The following is a 22,966-nucleotide window of genomic DNA, read 5'->3' as shown; positions in this document are numbered from 1 at the left end:
GAAGTATTAAAATACACAGCTGCAGACCTACAGTAAGGTCAAATAACTTTTTCAGGGATCTAAAATATTGCTGGGTTTCCAAGAGACCCAAATGTAAAATCTCAAATTGGTCTAGCCTTCAAGCCTTCAGGCTACCTCCAGCTCTAAAGAAGAACTGAATGAGACATTGACAGATTGTAACCAAAGCTTTGTCCTCAAATAGCAGCTGAAAAGCCCTTCTCATTAACTTGCCAGGTAGAAGGTGTACAATAAGTTGGTTTGGATTGTAGTTTTAATACTGCTGCTGGGCAATGGACATGACAATTAAGAAAAGAGTCGGACAGCACAAAAGGCTAAACTGTACCAGGTAATGACTCTTGCTCCTGCTGCCTTGGCAGGTGCCCCTAAGAAGGAGAAGGCATGAGGACACTAAGCCTTTATTTGAGGCAAACTGGAGATGAAGACAAGGAGCTGAAAGGAAGAAGGTGGCAGTGATGTAGGAATTTGTGAAGAAAACTGGTCAAATCACACATCAGTGAACCCAGCACAGCCTGCTACAACAGGGACAAAAGGGTGGCAAGTATTTTAGGCACTGGAAAAAAAGTGAATGTGGTATGCATTTGTGCCAAGTACAAAGAGCGTAGTTCACTGAGTATAAAGGCAGGTCTTCCACACTAAGGAGTGACATCAGATTTGGGGGATTTTCTTGAAATTTATTAAAAACTCCTGTATCTTACATGAGAGAGTGAGCAGGGGAGTGAGGGCCAAACTACATAAGCCAGTGATAAGAGACATATGTAAAGAGTGAGCACAAATTTATTTTATGTAACTAGAACAAAAAAGTTAATGATAGCACCTCTGATAGTAAAAAGCATGTTTTGGTGGGAGGTTTGGACTTTCCATGTGGGGTAGGATGAAAAATGAAGTTGGAACATTCATGAATAAGCTCTCACCTTAGCTGGTACACAAAGGGAGATAAAACAATAAAAACTGCAGGAAGCCACTCTCTCACTTCTGTCCTAATGTACAATAGCTCTGCATCCAATCCTCCTCACTTCCAATGTGCCTCCCTTTAAAAGGGATGTAGCAAAGGCAAATTGTTCTTCAGATGTTCTGGACCCTTTGTTATGTCCAGAAGGACTACATAAAATCACAGAAAAATAAGGTTGGATACGAACACTCTACAGGACATTAAATATAGTTTACTGCCCCAGTCTATTTCTACTTTTCCCAAGAGAAGTTCCCACAGCCTGTTTTAAAGATCCTCAGGAGTGAAACTGGGAGCCTGTCTAAGAAATAGGTGCAACTTTATACCTACCACTGCAAACTTTTTTCTTAATGTCCTGTCTAACATGAAATTTTCATCCTGAAATTTTGTACATGCACTTCTTATTCCAGTGTATTACAGAAAGAGTGACCATATTCCCTTTTGCACAGAATATTCCCATATTTTGTGCAAAAGTGCTTATCCACACAAAACCTGTGATGTCTACTACTCTTTAAAGTCAAAAAACTGCTGAACACTCTTTATCAATTCTGAACTCTCTCTATATATATTTCCTCCTTTAGACTCTCTCCAGACGATGCCCGTATGTTGTAAGATACTACAATTTTACATTTTTACATGCACACAGTACTGTTGATCTCCATTCCTCCATTATGCTTCTAAATCACTTCATGCAGAACTACCTTTTCCACATGACTCACTATGCTGTATTTGTAGCTGGTTTTTCCTAAGTGCAGTATGTTGTCCCTGCTGCCTTTCATCCAACTTTTCAGAGCATTTCTTCAATGTTTCAATAGTGTTGTCATTCTAATCTTATCTTTCAAAACACGGGCAGTCCTTCCCAACCTCACATCATCCTCAGTGCAATAAGTGTACCACCATGCAGGATATTAATGAAACTCCACAAAGCACATGGCAGACTTATGAGGATCCCTGTTCTTTCTGTTCTGATATTAATAGCATCTCACTGAGCATTTTTTTAAGCAGTTTTGGACCTATTCTATGATTATTTTCACCTCAACCATGTTTCTCCTGCCAGCTTACAAAAATGTCCTGTAAGACTGCTACAAAGCCTTTCTAAACTAAAGAAATATGACATTCAATTCACATGGCTGTTATACTGCCATAGGCAGTTATATTTGTTTGACATGGTTCATCCTTTAGAAATCCATATTAGCTCCTACTCACTTCCTTGTTTTGTTCCAACTGCTTACAAAAGTTTTGTTTACCACAGAATTCTTTCAGGGAAAGAAGTTAAGCCTAAGTATCCCAGATATAATTCCCTGGCTTCTCTTGTCCTGTCTCCTTCCTCCTTTTATAGACTTCTACTGTTTTCCTGCTTCCCACTCACTCTCCACAAGTTCTCAGAACTAATAAAATAGCTGAGATGATGGCTTCAGTGTGCTCACAAATATCTTGGGATGGATGAAAATTCCAGCATTTCCTAGGCCTTACTGAATTGCATTAATCCAAGGGAGAGGAATAGAATTTAGGCATCACATTCAGCTTCCAGGCAACAATATAAAACTGAAAACAGTCCTCTGGTTTTCAAAATAGTGTATTACACAGATTACTCATGAAAAGATATCTGAAACAAAATGGAAACAGATCTCTTTCAAAATTCTCTCTCAGCATTCTTTACAAATGTTTGCACATCTAGAAGTGATTCTTTTGCACAGCATTTCAAGGTTAAATTGGATGTACTGCTATATCATCTGTGAATGTCAGGGCATCCACAGCCTTCTCTATTAGTTGTCTGGATTCCTCTTCCAATATAAAATAAGAGAATCTTCCTAGCTTCCTTCATATTTAAGAAATCAAACACTACCCACTCACTCATCAGGCAGATTCAGTGGAGATCACTCTTGGGATTCCATTTTTCGGGGAATGTTTGGTCTTTCCCTCAATTTTGCGATACACTGGAGGAAATTCTGACTTCTGGAATCCTGGTCTCCTGCTGGTTTCCATGGAAAGCTCAGTACCCACCAGATATTATTTCTGTACAGTGATTATCAGGTAAAAATCTTGTGGCTCAATATAAAACTTACCCTACAGCAAAGAGGAGATTATGTTATTCAAATTCTTGTATTTATACTGAGCCAATTTCCAAATAATGTAAAAAATCCATTCTAGTTTACTCAAAAAAACTTATTCTTAAAAAAATCTCATAAAAATTGACCGGCTGAGAAGAAATTCAATCAACTTTGATGTCTGCACTGAGACAGAGAATTGTGTAAACTTAACCGCTCCAAATCTTAATACAAACAAGTACATGTCATTACTGAGCCACCAGGAGCTGAAATAATTGGGTTCTCATCATTCTATCCTAGACCATCACTAAAAAGTCATATTTTTGTTTAAAACTGAGCTGGAAAAACAAAAACAGTGTAAAATATGTGTTAAATTAATTAACAGTGTAATTACTTTGGGTAAATATCCGTATCAGAATTCTAATAAAAAACAGGATTTCTGCTTAGAAATCACATGCCCCGTGAAAGTGACAAGAGCCCAACTCCTGAAGGCTCTTTCTCCTGGGCACCAATACTGCTCCCACATCAGCACTCTCATCCATTCCTCTGACATGAAGTAAACTGAATTACTTCCCTTTTTGACTGATGCTGTATTTTAATTGGTTTTGGTTGGGGTTTAAACAACATCACGCCGGGAAAAGTAAATTTTTTCCATTTCTCATGTCCCTGAGGAATTAATCCTAGACATGCTACCAGTAAGAGAGATTGTGAATAAGTCCCAAAGACAATAATAAAGCAGATCTGGTTGTCCACTAAAATCAATAAATTAATGTGCTCTGTTAAAGAAGTCCCATTACACTGATTTTTTGAGCTTGGGCTTTGATTTCTTCCCTTTCTCAGAAACCTAATTACTCATTCTTACTTTCCCACTGCTGTTGTAAGGCAGAATCTCAAATTCTTTTTGTTCTTTTTAATTGTATTTATTTCCTCTATATCTAATAGATATTGTGGTGAACTTTCAGCTTCAGTCTTTGAAGCTGTTTTCTGACATTTTCGTGGCTTATCCATAGACAGATGGAAAGATGACCAGAAGCCTCTTAGATCTTTCCATTACTCAGTAATTACTTTTCTTATCTGTTTTCCTGGGGATCTCCTGCTTTAAACAAGAAACTTTGCAAAGAAGGATTTTAAATTGACCTCCATGGTAACAGGCAGACAGGCCTACAGAAATATTCAGCCTATACATTATCAAAAGTGTTAAAAAGAGGCACCTTAAAGAATGACTTTGGGAAAATAGGTGAGTACTACTATTTATTACAATTTATGGCAGTTAGCCATATTAGCTTTTTCTCTTTTGATGAGACTTCCTTTCCCTTAGCTCCAGTGCAGACTGAGATTCACAAAAGGAAAATTTACTGTTGTGGAATACATATAAACTGATCATGTGCTTTGGAATTATTCTTGCATAGTCAAATGTATCTTGGGAGCAAAAAATAAAGAAAGCAGTAAGTAGCTACAGAACTGATATAGAAAAAGTTTCTTTCTGCTGTGCTGTGTGAAAGTACCTTTTGTATACTGGAGGTTACCAAGAGTAAATTGCAGTAGATCTGGGAACATAACTATTTTCACCTTATATTGTATATCTCTGAAATTAATCTCAGTTATAACAAAAAAAAAAAAAAACAACCCACAAACAAAAAAAACCAACCCTGTCAAACTGTTTAAAATATATAGATTTATCAAGATAATTGGATTTTATATTTCAAACACACCATCTTTTAAGCAACTAAAGAAGATCCATACTATGGAAATCTACATAATATACCAATTCTTGACAGGAAAAGATATAGTGGTTGAAGATATCATCAAGAAAAATTTTTACAACATAGTAGAAAAAAGACAAGTCATAATCACTTATCTTAAATAGGAAATAGAGTAATACAATTGTATAAGAAGAAGACAATATTCCTTATAGGGAAGATAACTGTAAGAATACAGGAAAAAAAGGACTTAGCAAACTACAACAATAAACTTTTCAGCCTTTGTAAGCAAGTCAGATTTCGCTGATTTCTCAGGCAGAATGAAAACTCAGATTGTGGTTAGCTCACTTCAGTATTTTTTTTTGTCATAGCTAACATCAGAAAATGACTCAGGAGGTGGAGAGACAGGAGGTCAGGCAGTGTGGGCATTGAGAAGGATGGAAAGATAAAAGAACTTGCTGCAGTCAAAGAGGCAATAAGTGTATGAAGAAGACACCATGTCCTTTCAAATAAAAAAGAACAGGAAGATTTTAAGACACCATTTAAAAATGAAACTTGACTCTCCCATAATAATTCATAAGGCAGTAGACTTAAAAGTGATTTCTAAAATGTCAGAAATAGATGAAGTCTTGACCACAAAAATAAGATTTTACCCTTCCTGTTTGCCATGGAGTTCTGCATAACAAGAGGCAAATCACCTAAAATTAAAGCTCTCACAGGTGGTCACTAATTGGATGGTTTTCATTTTTCTAATCTTGACTTGGGAGCCCAGGATCTGGTTGAAAAAATAATGAAAATTTACAGCTGTGTATCATTAAAGACAGAAGTTATTTAAGGACAAGTACAGCCAACTCTGGCCACTCTCCATTGCCTGGAGCTGAGCCACCTGAAACAGAGACACAGACTCAACCTCTGAGAGGAATGTTTAACCCTCATTGTAAAACTGAGAAACTGAACCTCAAAACAAAAGAAAAATTTGGCAAGGCAATTTTAATACTTTTGTGCTCTATCACATCCCAGCTAGTAAACTTTCCCGGATTCAGAAGTGACATGTCCCCTTCTTTCTAACTATATTTTGGACCAATATCTGTCCATATTGTCCTCTTTTTGCACCAGAACTGTTATTTCTTTCTCTATTTTTCTAGCCCATGGTGGGAATTATAAATTCTGGAGCTAACTCCAGGAAGGTCAGTCCTGATCTACATGAAGAAGGCACACCCTAACTCCAACCTGAGCTTCTGCACTGCATTCCTCAAAATTTAAAACAGGAACAAATAGGTGTAAGTCTTCACAATATAATGATGAGTATTACAGACAAGAAGAGGAAATCAGTACTTTCAAAGTAGGAATGAGTAGTATGCCAAAACTGAGGTATACATCCACATGTCAATAACAAAGAAAAAAAGTATCTTGTTCTTTGGAGGAGCGCCATTCATCAGAATAATTGGAGGAACAACTTTCAGGGAAAAAAAGTGGTGTCCAGTGTAACTGTAGTCATCATACACAATCATGGGAGCTCATTTAAAATTACAAGTGTGGTCTGGAGATGGCAAAAGTGATTAACTGCTTACTGAAGGTGCCTATCCCAGGTACCTTAAAAGTAACTTAAATTAGATTTCTAATACTTATACAGCTAAAAACATATACTTGATGATATTGAAAGAAAAAGAAGTTAACGCAAGATATTCAACCTCAAGTCCGAAATTCCCTCTGTTCTGCACACTTGACTTTTCCAACTTTAACCCTATTTAGGCAGGTTTTAAATTTTATTTTATACACTGGATATTTGTCCCTTTTAAGGTTTTCCTGTAATCCAGCCTTTCAAAAACCTAAAATTGAAGGGTTTCTGTATACCATTAAAAAAAAAAAATAGTAACACTTATTCAGAGAGCAGCCTGACATGTATAGAAAAAATTAACAGAATTTTATGGGAAGCGTCAAAGTTATAAAATTAAATTTCCATGTGGCAAACATTACTATGTCACATTTCATCTTTTTCTGCTGATTTCAAGGAAAAGTTATATTCAGTGACACAAGCAATTACATGACGCCCCATCTTTCCTGTATTGTGTATTCCACTAATTTTTTTAAAAATAATATTCCATAACTCACAGAATTGCAGACCTTCTCATTACTACAAGCTAATTTTTTACAAAGAATTTTTTCCCTATGTCTACAGGAAACTGTCAAAATATCTGTGCTATAAAGATTTTCTCTTAAAAAAGAGAGGAACAGTTAGAATGAAAGAAGATATCTGCATGAAGTATACAAAGATCAGCTCCATATTTTACTATATCATTGATTATATAATCAGGAAAATGTCCCAAAGTAATTTTCTTTTTAATTTAACAAAATACCATATTTTGGTATTTGGTCTAGCATGTTCTCAAATGATTTTATAACCTTTTTTGTATCTGCCGCTTCTAATTTTATATTTGATACTTTTTAGGTATTTTAGAAAAAGCTTTAAGACAGAGTTTTGCAATCATCAGCAATTTATTCAGCTCACTAGCAGATTAAGTGGTATTTTGCTTTCTTACAATGCTTACTCTATTAATTTTGTGTTCTGACAAATTCAAAACAGGAATAAAAGGATCCAATTTTGACTAAAATAAAGGCCACAACTCCAGACGCAACATCTCCCTATCCAAAGGAACAGGGACCAAACAAAGAAACAGATGCAATATGTTTCTCACAATGTAATGGTACTCAAGGACACAGTCAAACCCTCAATTCAACAGGACAGGTAAGTACATTATCTGTGATTTTGTGAGCCATCTCAGTGACTCAAGAGGCTGCATTGTACTTTGAGATAATCCTGTGGTTAAGTACATGTTGAATCAAGAACATGATGTATACTCAATCACCAGCATAAAATATTTATCATCAGTATTTTTCAAAGGCTGGGGAAAAAAAGGGTCTTTGAATCAGAGCATCAGGTCACAGAGAATTATTACTTCAGAAAGGGCCTGAGATACTGGAAGAGGTTGCCCAGAGAGGTGGTGGATGCCCCATCCCTGGCAACATGCAAGGTCAGGTTGGACAGGAGCTCTGAGCAGCCTGATGTACTTGAAGAAGTCCCTCTCATTGCAGGGATGTTGGACTAGATGACTGCTAAAGGTCCCTTCCAGCCCAAACTACTCCGTGATTGTATGATTCTAGGTTGTCTTTAGGTCTTGGCCCATAAAAAGACATTCTAGGGAACGAAAGAAGAGTGCAAAAGGTGATAAATCATTAGTGACCCAGGTCGGCCACAAGTGCCAATGCTCTTCATAAAAGCCCCCTCTGCTTTCCTGCTCTGTCACCTCCATGCCCCACCCAACATACAGAGTCACTCAGCCCCCTAAGTCAGACCATAGCCAAATGCTACAACTTTTAACCTCTCTGTCACACTTAAAATTTGTATTTTTCATAATTCTACTTTTTGTTTCCTCAATTTGCCTTAGTACATTTTGCTGGACTGCTTTTAATCTATCAAGCACATTTTATATCTACTAATGCCAACTAAAATAAAACAAAAGCAATGAAAGAACAGGCCCACATCATGCCTGCACAGGTGAACTCACCCGGGCTGTGTGTCGTCAGTCACACAATGGTACGTAAAAGTTCCAAACATCTGCACACCCAGGATCCCATACAGGAGAAGAAAGAACAGAAGGAAAATTGAAACGCTCCATATTTGCTCTCCAGAACGCCTGGCAAAAAGATAAACAGGTCACTGAAAGCACAGGCAATGTGAAGCCTCCTCTGAAAATTATAGAATCTATAGAATAGAAAATATGCTCATGCAAAGAGAACAGTATTTCATCCTGCAGAACATTTCTCCTTAAAACTTCTCTCACTCTGGGCACAAATAGAAAACAGGGCTGTGATTTTTTTTCTAAGTCACTAAGTCAGGGTAATTAAACCAGCTGAAAACTGCAAAGGGTGGGAGAAACACCCAAAATAAAATGTGTAAAATCTGGCTTTTGTAAAATACTATTTAATGACTCATACAGATAAGATACAGTAATGAAATAAACTTGATACCGAATAAAGACCAAAAACTCTTTCACATTACCATGACATGTTTTTTTGCCATTACATGCTGTACCAAGCACACTTACATGTGTTTCTTTGCCTCTCTGTATACACACCAGTATAAGAACACGGGCAACTGGAATGGTCAGGGCATATGCTCATGTAATGTTATTTATAAATATCACCCTACTAAGGGTATTCACTTTGATTATTAAATGGCCATATTAATGGAACAGAATTTACTGCCATTGGTTGAAAATTGCTGGCTACATTTATTAGCAAAAATACTTAAAAATTTATTTAAACATTTGAAATTTCTGATTGTTTTCTAAAAAACTTAATGATTCCTTAAACATAGAAAATAACAAGAATTTTTTAGCCAGAACTAAAACTCAGGAGAAAAACACCCATTAAGCATGAAGGGTCGTTGATTGACTATACAGTCAGTCTTTTATGTCAAAACATAAATAAGCTTTGTTATTTTTCAGACAACAGTCTTACTTACTTCAAGATATTTGTTATCCTAGTCCTTGGCAGCTCAAAACGAAAATATATTCGGAATGCTCGGATCATAATGAGTGGTCGTGGAATCCGTAACATGCCCCAAGGTGACATCTGGTCAACTATTTCAGCTATTTCAAACACCTAACAAAGAAAAGAATCAACAGTTTGTCTTGAAGACCCTGTCCTGTCCTGCACCTGTGTTCACTTCCAGAGCTTTTAAAAGTATTAATATTATACATGTTTTTTATTTTAATTTTCAATCTTGGATTACTTTACAGTTTATTTCTACCACACTTATTAGAAAGTATTTCCAAATACTTTAACTCACTTCTAAATTACCCTAATGAAAATCAGAAAATATACTCTGCCCATGTTCATTAAGTTTGAGTCGCAAACAACTCAAGAAGACTATGCAAGCTTGTGCCAGCTGCCTGCTTCTGTGCCAGTCCTACCCCACATGTTTCTCACAACATTGTTGGAAGTACTAATATATCTTCAATATGAAAATCAGTATCTGTTAACATTGCACAGCACTGAGATTTTTACTGTGATATAAAAGTACATGTACACAGACTGCCTATAAGTTGCAACATGTTTATAAGTTCTCCATTTAATTCCAAGTGCATAACAAAATTGTACATTTCCTAGACTCCACTTACAATATAAATTTCAGCCAAGGCACAGGACAGGGAACCATTTCTTCAATACACTGACAGGTTATGCACTCAATAAAGAGTATTTAGCTGAATGATTGGGTGCAAATATCTTGTTTTAATCCTTGTCTCTCACTCTTGGAGAGTAACTGCTTGATTTAATGTTTGTACAAAGTACTAAGAAAATGGAGAGGGAACCTGGCAATTCATAAACTGGGTGATGTACAGTTCTTATCTGTAACAATCAACCTTCCTTCTGCATGTGTACAAGATGTACCAAAGTCTCCCCTGTGTAAAAAGCAGAAAATTACAATGTCTGTTAAAATTGTCAGAAATTTTATAAGTGCCTAACAGCAATCACTACAGAACTTTTACAATCCTTATGTTATTGTAAGCTCAATGTCACAGTTTTCAACCTGTTCTTATCCAGAAAACCAGCTACAGTTAAGGACTCATTGATTTGCAGGACAAAATTTCCCCTATACCTTAACGCTGCAATTTTTTGGAAAAAGTCCAAGTTCCTTGCTTTATAAAAAATGATCAAACTGCTTCCAAATGTTTTGGCTTTTTTTTCATTGTGCTTTAATATGAGTTTTGAAAAATGGCTTGTTAGGTATGAATGACACTGTATGAAACCACTCCACTCAGGATATCATTACAACTACAGAATGGCAAACATCTACCATTGGAATAATTCTCCCTTAGGTGCCTGAGATAGTCACAATGGCACCTACTAGACTCATTGGATGGAAATGAGTACAACTGCCATGTGGAGTAAGAGAGAAATGTGTCTCTGAAGATCCTCTTTCTCCTTCTGTCTGCACAGGGTTTATGTTAATAAGCTTCATATCAAATAAGAAAAAATAATCAAGATAAATTCTACTACTAATACAGATATGCTGCAATGTGCAAAATAAATCTGTTGATTCAGCATGGTTTTTCAAAACAATTTGATCCATGTACAAGTATACTTCCACAAATCACATTTGATTGTGCCATGTATTTTTCACAATTAAGGAGCTATTAATTGTAAAAGGAAGTGAAATGATTACCTGTAAAACCAGTGACACCCAAAGACAAAAGACCATGAATCCATCAAACACACACCAACGATCCTTTACATAGGAGCTATCACCCTACAAGAAAGGAAAGCTAAGAGGTTAATTTTTGTTTATTGTCAGAACTTACAAACTTCGTAAGTAAGAGCTCTTGGAAGAGGTCTTTAAAATTGCACAGCTCTTCCTGTGCATTTTTAAAAAGCCACTTTTCAAAGACTCCAAAAGACTAGTATCTGGATCAGAATATACTGGAAATATATACACATTGTGTGGGTGAATAAATACTAACTTAATTCTTGCATGACATTTCTAAGTTTGTGTCAAAAAAACCTTACAAAGACTGCTGTAAATCAAAAATCACACAAAAAAATGAACACTGGACTTACTTTTCCATTGTATTTTCCATTATAAAATATTTACACAGGAAGATCAGTGTAAAATGCTAGCAATCTAGTATTGTGCTATTCAATTATTTCAGTATTGTTGAACAGCTTCAATTAAATCAGTATCATTTTACATTCATTTTTTCATTAGTTCTCAATCATGTTCCATGCTCTGGAGAAGCCTTGCTATTTCAAAAGCACTTGACAGTAACCACTATAACATCAGAACATGGCTTTGGTGACAGTCCAATCCAGACATCACTCCTAAAAGGCAGCATGGAGAATTCTGCATCCAAGCTCAGTTTCCTTTACTCTGCACTATTCTCAACCTCTGTTCCAGTTTGCATGTTTCAATAACCTCATGTTCCACACCATTCCTGACAACATGCCCTCTACTGCAAGCTATAAAAACACTTCTTTGTTGGGCTGCTAATGCCTGACACTTCACTTCAAACATTGAACTTAAAAATATCTACATTTATTAGACATATTATGGCTGAGTGTTAGATAGCTTTGTGTACCTCGTGGAGCACAGAGGAAGTTGGGGAAAAATGCATGTAGAGAGATGAAGCTTGTTGAAAGGGAGACTAGACAAAAATACACCTAAGGAAAGTGGATATCCCATTCAAGTAGAAACATATGCAGAGAAAATGACAGCACATCTCAGGACACAAAATCACACCTTTTTAAATGAAGTTTCCCACAGATTTAATAAGTCTTCCCTGTCTTATAGGCTCTTTGGGTCCTCTTAAGTGATCTTCCACGTGCAAATGGCAATGTTTGACATCCACTTTTCACAGTCTAATTGGGGAAAAATTATTGTCATGTCTCAAGAATCTTGAAGCCATTGCTGGACTTTGGCCTCGTATGTGAGTCCTGGCTTTATAAACATTTTTCTTTATCTCAGTTATAGTTATTTCAATATTTTTTTTAAAGTCTCAGCATTGTCATTGATTCTAAAAGCACAGACAAGATGTTTTGTTTTAACCTAATATTTTCAGTGGCATGCACTATCCTAAAAACTACTTATTATTTCTTGCAATAGGTGACAGCATGATATATTTTGTAAATAGAGACAAAATATATTTAAAAAATTTATTTCAGCTGCAAAAATTCTTCAGAGTAGAAGTGAACTGTTAGGGAATCGGGAAAATACAGTAAGTGATTTTCAAATCAGAAGTAGAGAACAGAGAACTTTGGCACTATTTTTGGACAAAGATTTTTAACACATAAGGATGTTAAAGTTCTCAATTCAAGAACTATGAGGAGGAAGACCGCAAATCAGGGAAGCAACAAAACAGAAACTTTTGCCTCATAATTCTAGCCTGTCATTCCTGAAGAAAGTAGACTTAGTTCCCCACATAAACTCTGAGCTAATCAGTAACTCTTCACTCAGGGCTGAGAGAACTCAATTATTTAGTGGTTATGCTCAGTACCTGTGAAGCAGAAACATGTTATTTCTCCACAGAGATCGGCTACTCACACTCTAAATCTCTTTCTCTGGAACGAATCTCCAATGAGATCTGCATCAACATGCTACTTGAGTCCTTCAATTGTGGCTCTGAACAAAAATGCTGATTGGTCTTTCTCTTGCTGAAGAACTCCTTGAAAATTACTTTTCTCCTCTTAAGCACCCTTTGTCTAAACAAAAAGTCTTCCTTGAGTTTTGCTGTGCAGATCTGAGCATGAACTTAGGCAGAAGTCCCTGTATTCATCCTCCTCTGAATAACCCACCAAGTTCTCCCTGAAAGCCAAATCTTTTTTTAGAAATTGCTTTTTCTCTCCACAATAGATGTGGTATGATTGAAGCAGCTTTGCTGTTTTCTCTTTACAAAGGAAGATGTCATGACCCTTTCCAGTCTTCTCACCACTTAGGCTGCTGCAGCAGCTCAGTGCTCTCGTTGTCACACCCAGCCTGCTTCCACGGCTACACCCTCCCAGTAAGGGCAGCTTTCAGCATCACCCACAGAAACTCCGCGCACCTGAATTACATCTGGAGAAACTACTCCTTTTAGGGGGGCTCCTGGCTCTTTCCACTTTGATGTAGAGAGGCTATAGCTAAATCCTATTAATGTCATTTGCTGTTTGTCTGGAAGTGGATGTGGTGGGAAATCTTTAATGCTTTTATTCTGTCTATTGACATGGGCATGTTAGTTGCTGTTGGAAGCATTTTTAAGGCACGACTACATTCTGCTTAATGCAAAAATCAGAATATAGGTGCTACTTCCATGAAAAATCTAATTCTGGCTAAACACAGGCTAGAATTTTTATTAATAGCAATGAACAGTGAGTTTCATTCACATGTGAAAAAAATCTTTAGGCTGAAATACCATGCTCATGGTCAATGACAGCTCTTAGACTTGGAAAGGAATACAAATAAATGACATTTAAATACCTCTGGTGATATTGTACCTAAAATAGCTCAAGTATTGCAATGTGTTAACCCACAACCTTTTTCCATTGTATCTGCTGAAATCTGAGAATTATTGATGAAGTTTCATTTAGCATTTTTTTCTGAATGCACTATTCCAGAACATGAAGGATTAGTACTGTAGACAAGAAGCCTTGTACACTAATCAAAACCTCTTAAAGTCATTAAAATTGCCAACTTTCTACTGCCTACAGTGGATAGGGGATTCTTGATGTGCACAGCAAGTCCTGAAAACTTCTCCAGCAACACAATTTACAGCCTATCTAGACAACAAAATCATTTGCCACTCCTCCAAAATAAAGCACCACAAGGTGTCGGAAGATTCACTTTCTCAGCTGTGCTGAGCACATTAAAGATAAAATGCCTGTAGCCAATATTAGGTGCCCTGAACAACCATTAACAAGTTCACAGGTGGAAAAAAAAATTAAGACCTAATGCATTGAAAATGTGAGTCAGTACAAAATATAGAGAGAACCATAAACAGAACTAATAACACTTGAGGCAGTCACTCCATGAGAGCCACTAGGGTTTAACTCATATAAGAAAGGAAGACTAGACAGACTGCAATTTTTTAATAAACGCTTATTTCATTATCAACCTTGCTGAAAACAAAATCTCTATTAAATTAATCCCCAAACTGCATAAAGCAATCTGCTTGTCTGCTAATTTTCTCAAGTGATTTCAGTATCTCAGTGGTAAGGTAGACAGCTTAGCTAGATGACAGCACAGACATGCCCAAGGTCATTTCTGCCCTGCTTGTCTCCTAACACCTCAGGAACACCTTGGGATGAATAGCAAGTCCCTGCAAATCAACAGCCTCCTCTGCCTCCTTGCTTGCCTTCAGAAATTTTTGTTTCCCTCTCATCCCTGACTACGACCTGTTCTCTCAATCCTTCCCTCCTGCCTCTTTCCACCTGACACTAACTGCTAAATAAAAGAAGTAATATGACTGAAAGCTAAATAAAAGAAGTAATATGATATTTGCCCTGAATAATCAGATTTACCATTATTTGGAAAGGAGTCCTGCAGTGTTGGATCTCTCATTAGAATCCTAGTCTCCCACTTTTCCTCACAGTCTCTGACAAATAGGATAGCTGAAAGAATGCAGAGATGTAGGGGAATAGAATATAGGTAAATAAAGGTAGTACAGAAAGTAATCATATCCCCTAAAGAGTTGCAGCTGGGTTAATTATTAAGGATTAGGAGCAGGCCTGATGTTAGCAGGCCACAGCTGTAGCCAATCACACGAGTGTGATAAAAGAGGGGATTGGTTGACTGAGGGCAGTTGGAGTGAGTTGGCGGCTGTGAGGGCATGGAAGAGGCAGTGCCTCGAGGAGCTGCCTACAAGAAACATCAAGGAGGTATGAGACTCTAGCAATGTGGAAACTTTGCAATGTACTGACACTAGAACTCTTGCACTGTAATGATAACACAGGGAGACCAGCAAGCTCAGTAACAATGAGCTACTGTGCCATTCTATCATGATCACTGGATCCTGCATGTGCTGGTAGTGGTTAAACAAAGCATGTCATCAACTCTGGTACGTCTTTCGGATCATCCTGTGGACTACTTTGTAAAGCACTACAAACAAGCATTAAGGTGTAGAGGCTGAAATTAATGGAGATTTTAGGAGCAACAAAAAGAGAACAGGATGAAATAGAAGGAATAGAGGAATTAAGAATTTGGGAGTGTATTTTTTTTTGCTCCAGATGCTGTGTTCATTATAACAGAAAAAGCAAACTAGAAGAGAGAGCACAGCTGAGTTAGGGAAACCAACCTTCCCTCCCCCACTCTCTGACTCCACACAAACACTGCAGGGCACAGAGGTCTGAGTGGGACACAAAATTAAATCAGAGCTCAGGGGAGCACCTTGCCTAACCTCTCTCTCCTTGCATATGCAGATACATATGTACTCATAGAGGGTATGTATCTCCTACCTGGTCACAGACTACGAATACATTCCTTACATTTTTGGTTCAGCTTCAAACTTTTCCTATTTACTAAAAAACCTGTATTTATCGTCTGCTTAGTAGCAGAACAATAAGGACAATCCAGTCCAGCCCCCAACCTGACCAACACTTTCAATATTTTACTCACACAGTAAAGACAATGAAGACATCTGGCCCAATCAAGAAGGAAAACTGCATCTGACTGTTTTCAATTCTCCTTTTCCATCCCTCAAACTAAAACTATTTCACTAGTGTCCTCATGTGTCGAACAAAGGGCAGGAAACAAACGCAATTGTGAATTGCTTAGTTAGGACCATGCTAGTAACTAACGAAAGACTGAAATATTTTAAATAAGTGGCTCACCTCTAAGTTTGTCCTCAACAACAGTAATAGGATCACTTCAAAATAACCCAAAATATATTTACTTTAAAACTCTGTATTAGGGGGAAAAAAGAAACAATGTATGTATGTGGGAATGACACAACTTCTCACTTTCTGCATGTCCTCTTTATGATAAAGTATCTTCATTCATAAAGAAGGAACTTATATAAAATATACTCACAAAACAGCAACTGACTTGAAACAGCCAATGGAATTACAATTTCTGTGTAAAAATTAATTCTGAATGGCTACAGGTATAATATCATAACTTTATCATCACTGAACTAAACAAGTTCAATTTGTAGCTACTCATGCATTGTACTGAACTGCTCCACCATCAGATGCTTTAAGTAACACATTCCATAGTACATAATTTATCTTTTTCCTAATAGATAATGTAATATTGAGAGTAATCTTCTGTTCTATGCTAGAAAAAAAGGAAAAAAATCATTAGATGTTACAGCACAAATCCCAAAATTACTCTATTTTTAATTAATACAATGAAACACAGCTCTTGCTAGTCCTTTGGGTAAGAGAATGATGCCACACATGCTATGGACACACAACAACATAGTTTCAATTGATTATTAAAAAACCCCTATAATCACTAAAGAACCACTACTTCATCCTTTGCAATCATTACAATAATTGATTTTGAACTGAATTTGTTGAGATTTTCAGATTGTTTAGGAAACACCAATAAAGATACAAGGCTAAACAACTATTCACTAAAGAACAACTTCAAACCTGTTTTTAAGGCAAACTAGATTATTGTTAATATATGTAATTAACTATACTAAATTTACTATTTCATGTTTCATATCATACTGTGTGGATATTAAACTATAGTGTTCACATTTCATATGTTATTTTTAACAGAAAAAAAAAAAACAATCAAAAAGACTGTAAAGGAAGAAACAGTTCTGGCTGTGAAGCAAAACTCCAGACTTTCAGATGGACAAACAGGGACCATTTTACTTGCTAATAATCCTATAATAATCTCAGTGTGTTCTGTAAAAAGAAAAAAAACCAAAAAAACGGGGTAGGGGAATTAGTAAGAGTTAAAAACCAGTGTTTTAAACCAAAACTGGTAAGTTAAACAATCCCCACAAAACAAACAAAAAGACCACACAACCCCCCCCAGCCCCAAACCAGGGCCAAGCATCAGTGTTACCCAACTCACTTCATAAAGTATGAAAGTATTGAAGGGAATAACTGTTTCCACAATACAGTGGAAAGGAATGCTATAACAGACCACCTGTGTCACCCACAAAATTTTAGAGCATCTCAGTTCAACCCCGTGTCAAGTACTTTGGATTGACCACTATTGAGAGCCTCTGGGCACATTCTTCATATCTAGCCCATAGAGAAGAGATGCTAATGCCCAACAGAAATACAGCTCCTAAACCCTTGAGGAAGGGAACTTTGCTGATATATTATATGGCTACTCTCTTGATAAACCACCTTACCATTGCAGCAGGGTGCCAACATGCCCTGCAGAGAGTTCATGGGTTACTGCACTGAAAGCCTGAATTTAATTTCCCTCTCCATCTGCTCATTAGCCATCTGTATTCAGTGTCCCAGGTATTATCTTACTAGCTGACTTGGCTTCCCTGAACATCTTAAGGGTTCAGTAAATCTAGAAGTGGCTGATCAGGAGGATTAATAGGATTCCCCTACATGATACAGCACTCACTGTTTCCAGGAAGCGCACAGGAAAAAAAATCTCCATTGTGAGAGCAGTCAGACACCCAAACATGTTGCCCAGAGAAATGTTTGCATGTTTTTTGCTAGAAATATTTAAGACTCAATTTCACAAAACCCTGATTGAAGAACTCTGAGCCCTGCTTTGAGCAAGAGGCTGGTCCAGACCATCTCTTCAGGTTCCTTCCAACCCGGACTGTTCCCTACTTGTGGACATCTAAGCCAATCTCCTCCAAATGCCAGTTTGTGGGGTTAACTCCAATTCTACATCTAGCTCCACAAGCATGGACATCTGCTCATTCTTGGAAGTACTCTGCAGTGTCAGAGAGGTGATGTTAAATAAACACTGCTGTGCTTCATTCAGCAGTATTCTGCCCTCCCCTAGCTCCAGTGTTTATGGTGGGTGCAATAGGCAGATTGGGATCCAAATGTTTCAAGGTGAAAGCTTTTAATTTGCAGTATCAAATATTGCCTGGAGGCTGAACAGGAAGTTTTGATAGGCAAACAGTCTCATCTAACATGACAAAACTCTGATTTATGATTGACATTCAAAGCTTTCATTCAACAGAAAAAAATCCACAATGATGAGGATTGGAATACATAAGAAGGAGGCACTTTCCAGAAAGAGGATTGTATCATTTGGTAATTGGCATTATAAAATGTTGAAGAATACTTGTTTTTTTTTTTTTTTACTAGAGAGACCAGGAAAAGTTTATTGAAACAAAAATCCTAGTATAGCTGTAAGAAATCCATATTTATATTAATGGTGGAAAACACAATACCGTGAAATCCAATTTTACATTCGGCTTATTCCTTTAAAAATCCCACACAAATTTCATCATTTTCATGAAAATACAGCTGCACAGAAATGCTCTTATTCCTTTCAGCAGGGATTTGGATGCCATTAAGATTTGTTTATCTTCATGTCTTTTTTGATCCTCTCAAATTAAGAGAGAAGACAACATTGGAGAAAAATAAAATAAAATATGATTTTTTAGTATAGCAGACTTTCTTGAAAATGCAAATTTCAATGCAGAAAGGCACATTAAGAATGAATTTCTCTCTCTTGCTACTTGAAAACATGTCATCCAGTATGTTGGTTTCACTGCTTTCCTGATATATGTATCATTTTACTTTGACATGAAGTAATACATTTAAAATATCCCTCAATAAAGCTGTTTTCATGAAGAATAACTAGAAAGTAATCCTTGAAAGTGCTATTGGAGACAGAAAAGACAACATTGCCAAAAAGTAAAGTTTTGTTCCTCTAATTGGTCTGTATATTTCTAGCTACATTATGAAATTCAGTGAAATTCAGTTTTTCTTAGTAGCTTTTAGGTTAAATTTTGATCACCATGGTAAGTCACTAAGTATTTTATTATATGGACACATAATTCAATCCATGCCCCAGAATAATTTCTCACTAAAAACCTCCATGACCCCTTGACCAGTTAGAATAAATACCATATGTACTTTCACCAAATAATTTAAATGCATTTGATTTTCTAATGCGTTAATGCAAAAATGGTGCAAAAAGCCCCACTGTGTAATATGAGTCATTACTTTCCTGTAATAAACACTCCAATAAACCAGACACAAGTAACCATAGAAACAGGTGCGTATATTCCAGAGCCATGGTCTCTAACCTTCCCTGGCCCACAGGCATTAACACCCAACTAGCAGCAGGCTGCAGGCAACTTCCAATTTCTTTTCCTCATGATAATCAGTTTTAATTTCTTTAATTTCCTGTGACTGGAAACAGCAGCAGAGCATTTTATGAGCAACACAATCCCAGTAGCCTGGGATCAGATGTCCTTATGATGGCTGTAGACACTTAGCAAAGCAGCAACAAACACAGAAAAAAGGTGAGACAGAAGAATCAACTTTTGTAGACTCTTGTATTCAAATAATGGATATAAATACTTTTTATACGAAATAATATTTAAAACTAACAATCACAGCTCCAACACTAAAATATTCCAGTATTAAGTTTTAAAAAAATTTAAAATAGCCTATTATTTGCCAACACAGGATAACATGGAACCTGCACTAACTAGGTTTCCAACAACATTATAGACAGTATAAAATTCCATTTTTTAATATACAAATATATATGTGTATTTTAATATACATCTGTTTTTGAAAAGAACTTGTAACAAGGATAAGTAGTTTTCATCTTATAATTGCAAGGCATAGGGTAAAACAGAAACTCAAATCTTATGACAAATGGTCTTTTTTGTGTTTGCTCTGTGAGCTTTTTATGATCACAGGTAAGCAGTTTTCTATTTTTTCCCCTTCACTCTACTTAGTCAAAGCATCCCAAGATTTTCTTAACCTTGCCACTTATTCCACTGGTTATGTCCCTACCCTCAAGGTCAAGGCTCTCACTTTTGTTTGTGACTTGGACATCCTGAGATGGAGCTTCCAGCAGAGATATCACAATCACATCAGAGCATGTTATTGCTGGATGACAGGAGCCACATATTCTGTTTTACTATCCAACCCTTGAAAAGAACACAACTCCCCTATCCTAAACTCATTCATAAACTATGGGTATATAGCATTTCTAAGTCATGGAGTGAAATTAATTTCAAAATTTCAATCTTCTATTTTCATTCTGTAATGCTACAGAAACACCCTTGACAAACTTACCAAAAGCTGTTAAACCAGTTGACAGTGTTTCCCCATAATCCTATTAATATTTCCATCACTTATCAGAAAGATTAACAGAATTTCTCCATTCATGTTTGATAAAAATGGCATGTTAATTAAAACTACTGAAAAGAATGCAAAACAGAAACTTGTCATAAAGTGCAGTAAACATCAGATCTGTAACCGACAACTCAAGACAAAGTTATGAATTAGGATGATTATGGAAGAAATTAATTTAAGCATAAATGAGTTTATGCCATAAATGTTAAAAATTAATTTAGCATCACATTGTGTGTAAACTTTTTGTAGTCCCTACTTTTCCACTGACAATAAATATACGAGTTAGAGAAATTGCTGACTGGGAGATACCTACAGGTGAGGTGTTAGTCTGTGTGCTTTAAGCTTCCCTTTCTATCAATGGGAAAAAAACCCAGATAAATTATCCTCTGAAAGAGCCTACTTTGGACACAGACACCTAATTTCAGACCATTGCAGTCCCTCAAGTTAGTGCTGATGAATATTATTTTTCTTTTACTATTTTAAGTGTAAGATTTAGTTTTTGCAAGCTCCATCCTAAATTCTCTCCTCTTGAGCAGACAGACAGCAACTACAGCAACCAAAGAACACATCAGAAAAATAATGAGGAAAATGTTCTCTCTGAATAGGACAAATGCTGCCTGGAAAAACCTGACATGCAGGAACCCACTGATTTCAGGTAATTAAGTATTTTGTTGGTTTTAGTACTAGATAGCAGCAAACTAAAATGCTCCCATCTATTTGAGACTGTTTTGGTAGCAGAAGAAGCTTAATTACAGTTTCTGTCTGAATTCACCAAGAATGCAGAAAGCTAATGGTGTAACCATTCACTTCTGCCTCTTGCAGGAGTTCTGAAGTCAGTGAAGAGCACACAGTGCTACTGAAATAAGACTCTGACAAATCCACTCACAACTACTTCAGTTAGTACAAAAGTTTTGCTGTAAATGTAATTGATTTAACAATGGGGAAAATGTTAAGGACCATTACTTAAGACTTTTTGCAATCCTATGTGTTAGCTGACATGTGTCATAACTGCACAGTAAAAAATAGGATATTTCTATTAAATTCAGTGCAGTGCTTGTATTGTATAAAAAAACATTCTAATTTTCAGCATTAAGTGTCAAAGAGGCTTTTTTAACAGACAGGAGAAAGAACTCTCACTTTGTTTGTTTTTTTTTTTTTTACCATGTAACTCTCTTAATGGAGGATACGACAAACCATGCCTTCTTTTAACAACATGATTTCAGTGTGGGTTCTCTCATACCATCCTGACAGTAATTAGAAGCTGCAAGGGGGATGCAGGCTAATGAAGAAAATTTCATATACCCTAACAGTGTCTATGGAACAAAACTATATGCACTCATCTTTCATTCCCTAAAGGCTGTATTGTCATCTGAGATAACTGTTACTTGGTTCCTTTTTGTTACAGTTTTTTGGCACATTTTCCTCTTTGATTATTTTATTATACATAATGCCACCAGTGCAACTGTGTCTAATATAAGCAATTCACCTGGAATATTTCTCTCTCCCCACACACAAGCTGAAAATAAATATTTCTTATAAATGTAAAAGATACCTTTAAAGTAAGGTATCCTTACCTTGGTCATACCTATATGAGATGACCTTCAGAAGATGCATTACTAGAAAGCATAAGGTAGTTTTTCATTCTACTGATTAAACGAAAGAAAGACCTTCGGTCACAGGTTAGGATGCTCTATTTCTTTGAGAAGTCCAATGCTCATCTAACAACACATCTGTTTTAGGCTTGAGAGTTATCCTTCATTTCTTCAATTCCACCCCAGCTCCTTTTTCAAGGGGGGTATAATTTATGAAAATTTCCTTGAATCAGAAAACAGACTGTATTGTCAAGCACATACAGTCATGCTCTTAAGTGACATATGAGTGGGCACATCAATGTGAACTTTGATTCTGAGAGACCGTAAGACTTGTCAGTTAAGTTCCAGGTTGACTCATGAACTATTTTGACAGACCCAAAGAGTAGTTCCTTCATGGTGCTCTCAGAAGCCTGCCAGTCAATCACTAAGTTGTGCAGCAGACATAAACTGCATGTAATTTGGAAAGCACTTTAAATTTTATTGATGATAAAATGAAGGAGATTGATCTGCTTTCATTTGACAGACAATACCTCCTTAATGCAGCTGACTCTGGCAAAGCTCTTTCTGACCAAGGAGCATGAAACATGACAGGAATCAGAAACAGAGAGTCACTGAACCCTGTTTACATTCTGGGAACTAAAGAGCATGAGAACAAATCTAGGATCAATTGAAGGAAATGGAATTCTGAACTGAAAAGATCATGAAAATACCAATGTCAAATTTAACTACGCATTTGCAACTATGCAACTAGCTTTAACCATTACATTTTTATTACATTTACTATCGCAAGCCATCATTCTTCAATAAAGAATTTTTTAAATTTAAAATAGATAATTGTTTAGAATGCAAGCATAAGAATATGTC

The 22,966-nt window shown here is 36.5% G+C and overlaps 1 protein-coding gene across 4 annotated transcripts in view; it reads right to left on the bottom strand.

Moving 5' to 3' along the window:
- Positions 1–22,966, bottom strand: part of NALCN (sodium leak channel, non-selective) — a 223,576-nt gene that overhangs the window by 182,741 nt on the left and 17,869 nt on the right. For all 4 annotated transcript variants that reach the window (XM_058043866.1, XM_058043893.1, XM_058043875.1 and 1 more), the window contains exons 4-6: positions 10,945–11,028; positions 9,241–9,380; positions 8,282–8,410 (exon numbers count right to left, since the gene is read on the bottom strand). In XM_058043866.1, coding sequence (XP_057899849.1) covers positions 8,282–8,410; positions 9,241–9,380; positions 10,945–11,028 — 353 coding nt within the window. The remainder of the gene's footprint in view (positions 1–8,281; positions 8,411–9,240; positions 9,381–10,944; positions 11,029–22,966) is intronic.

The sequence above is a fragment of the Melospiza georgiana genome, chromosome 2, assembly GCF_028018845.1.
Source record: "Melospiza georgiana isolate bMelGeo1 chromosome 2, bMelGeo1.pri, whole genome shotgun sequence".
Classification (NCBI taxonomy): domain Eukaryota; kingdom Metazoa; phylum Chordata; class Aves; order Passeriformes; family Passerellidae; genus Melospiza; species Melospiza georgiana.
The sequence above is the reverse complement of the archived record's forward strand: the minus strand, read 5'-3'. Positions and strand labels throughout refer to the sequence as shown.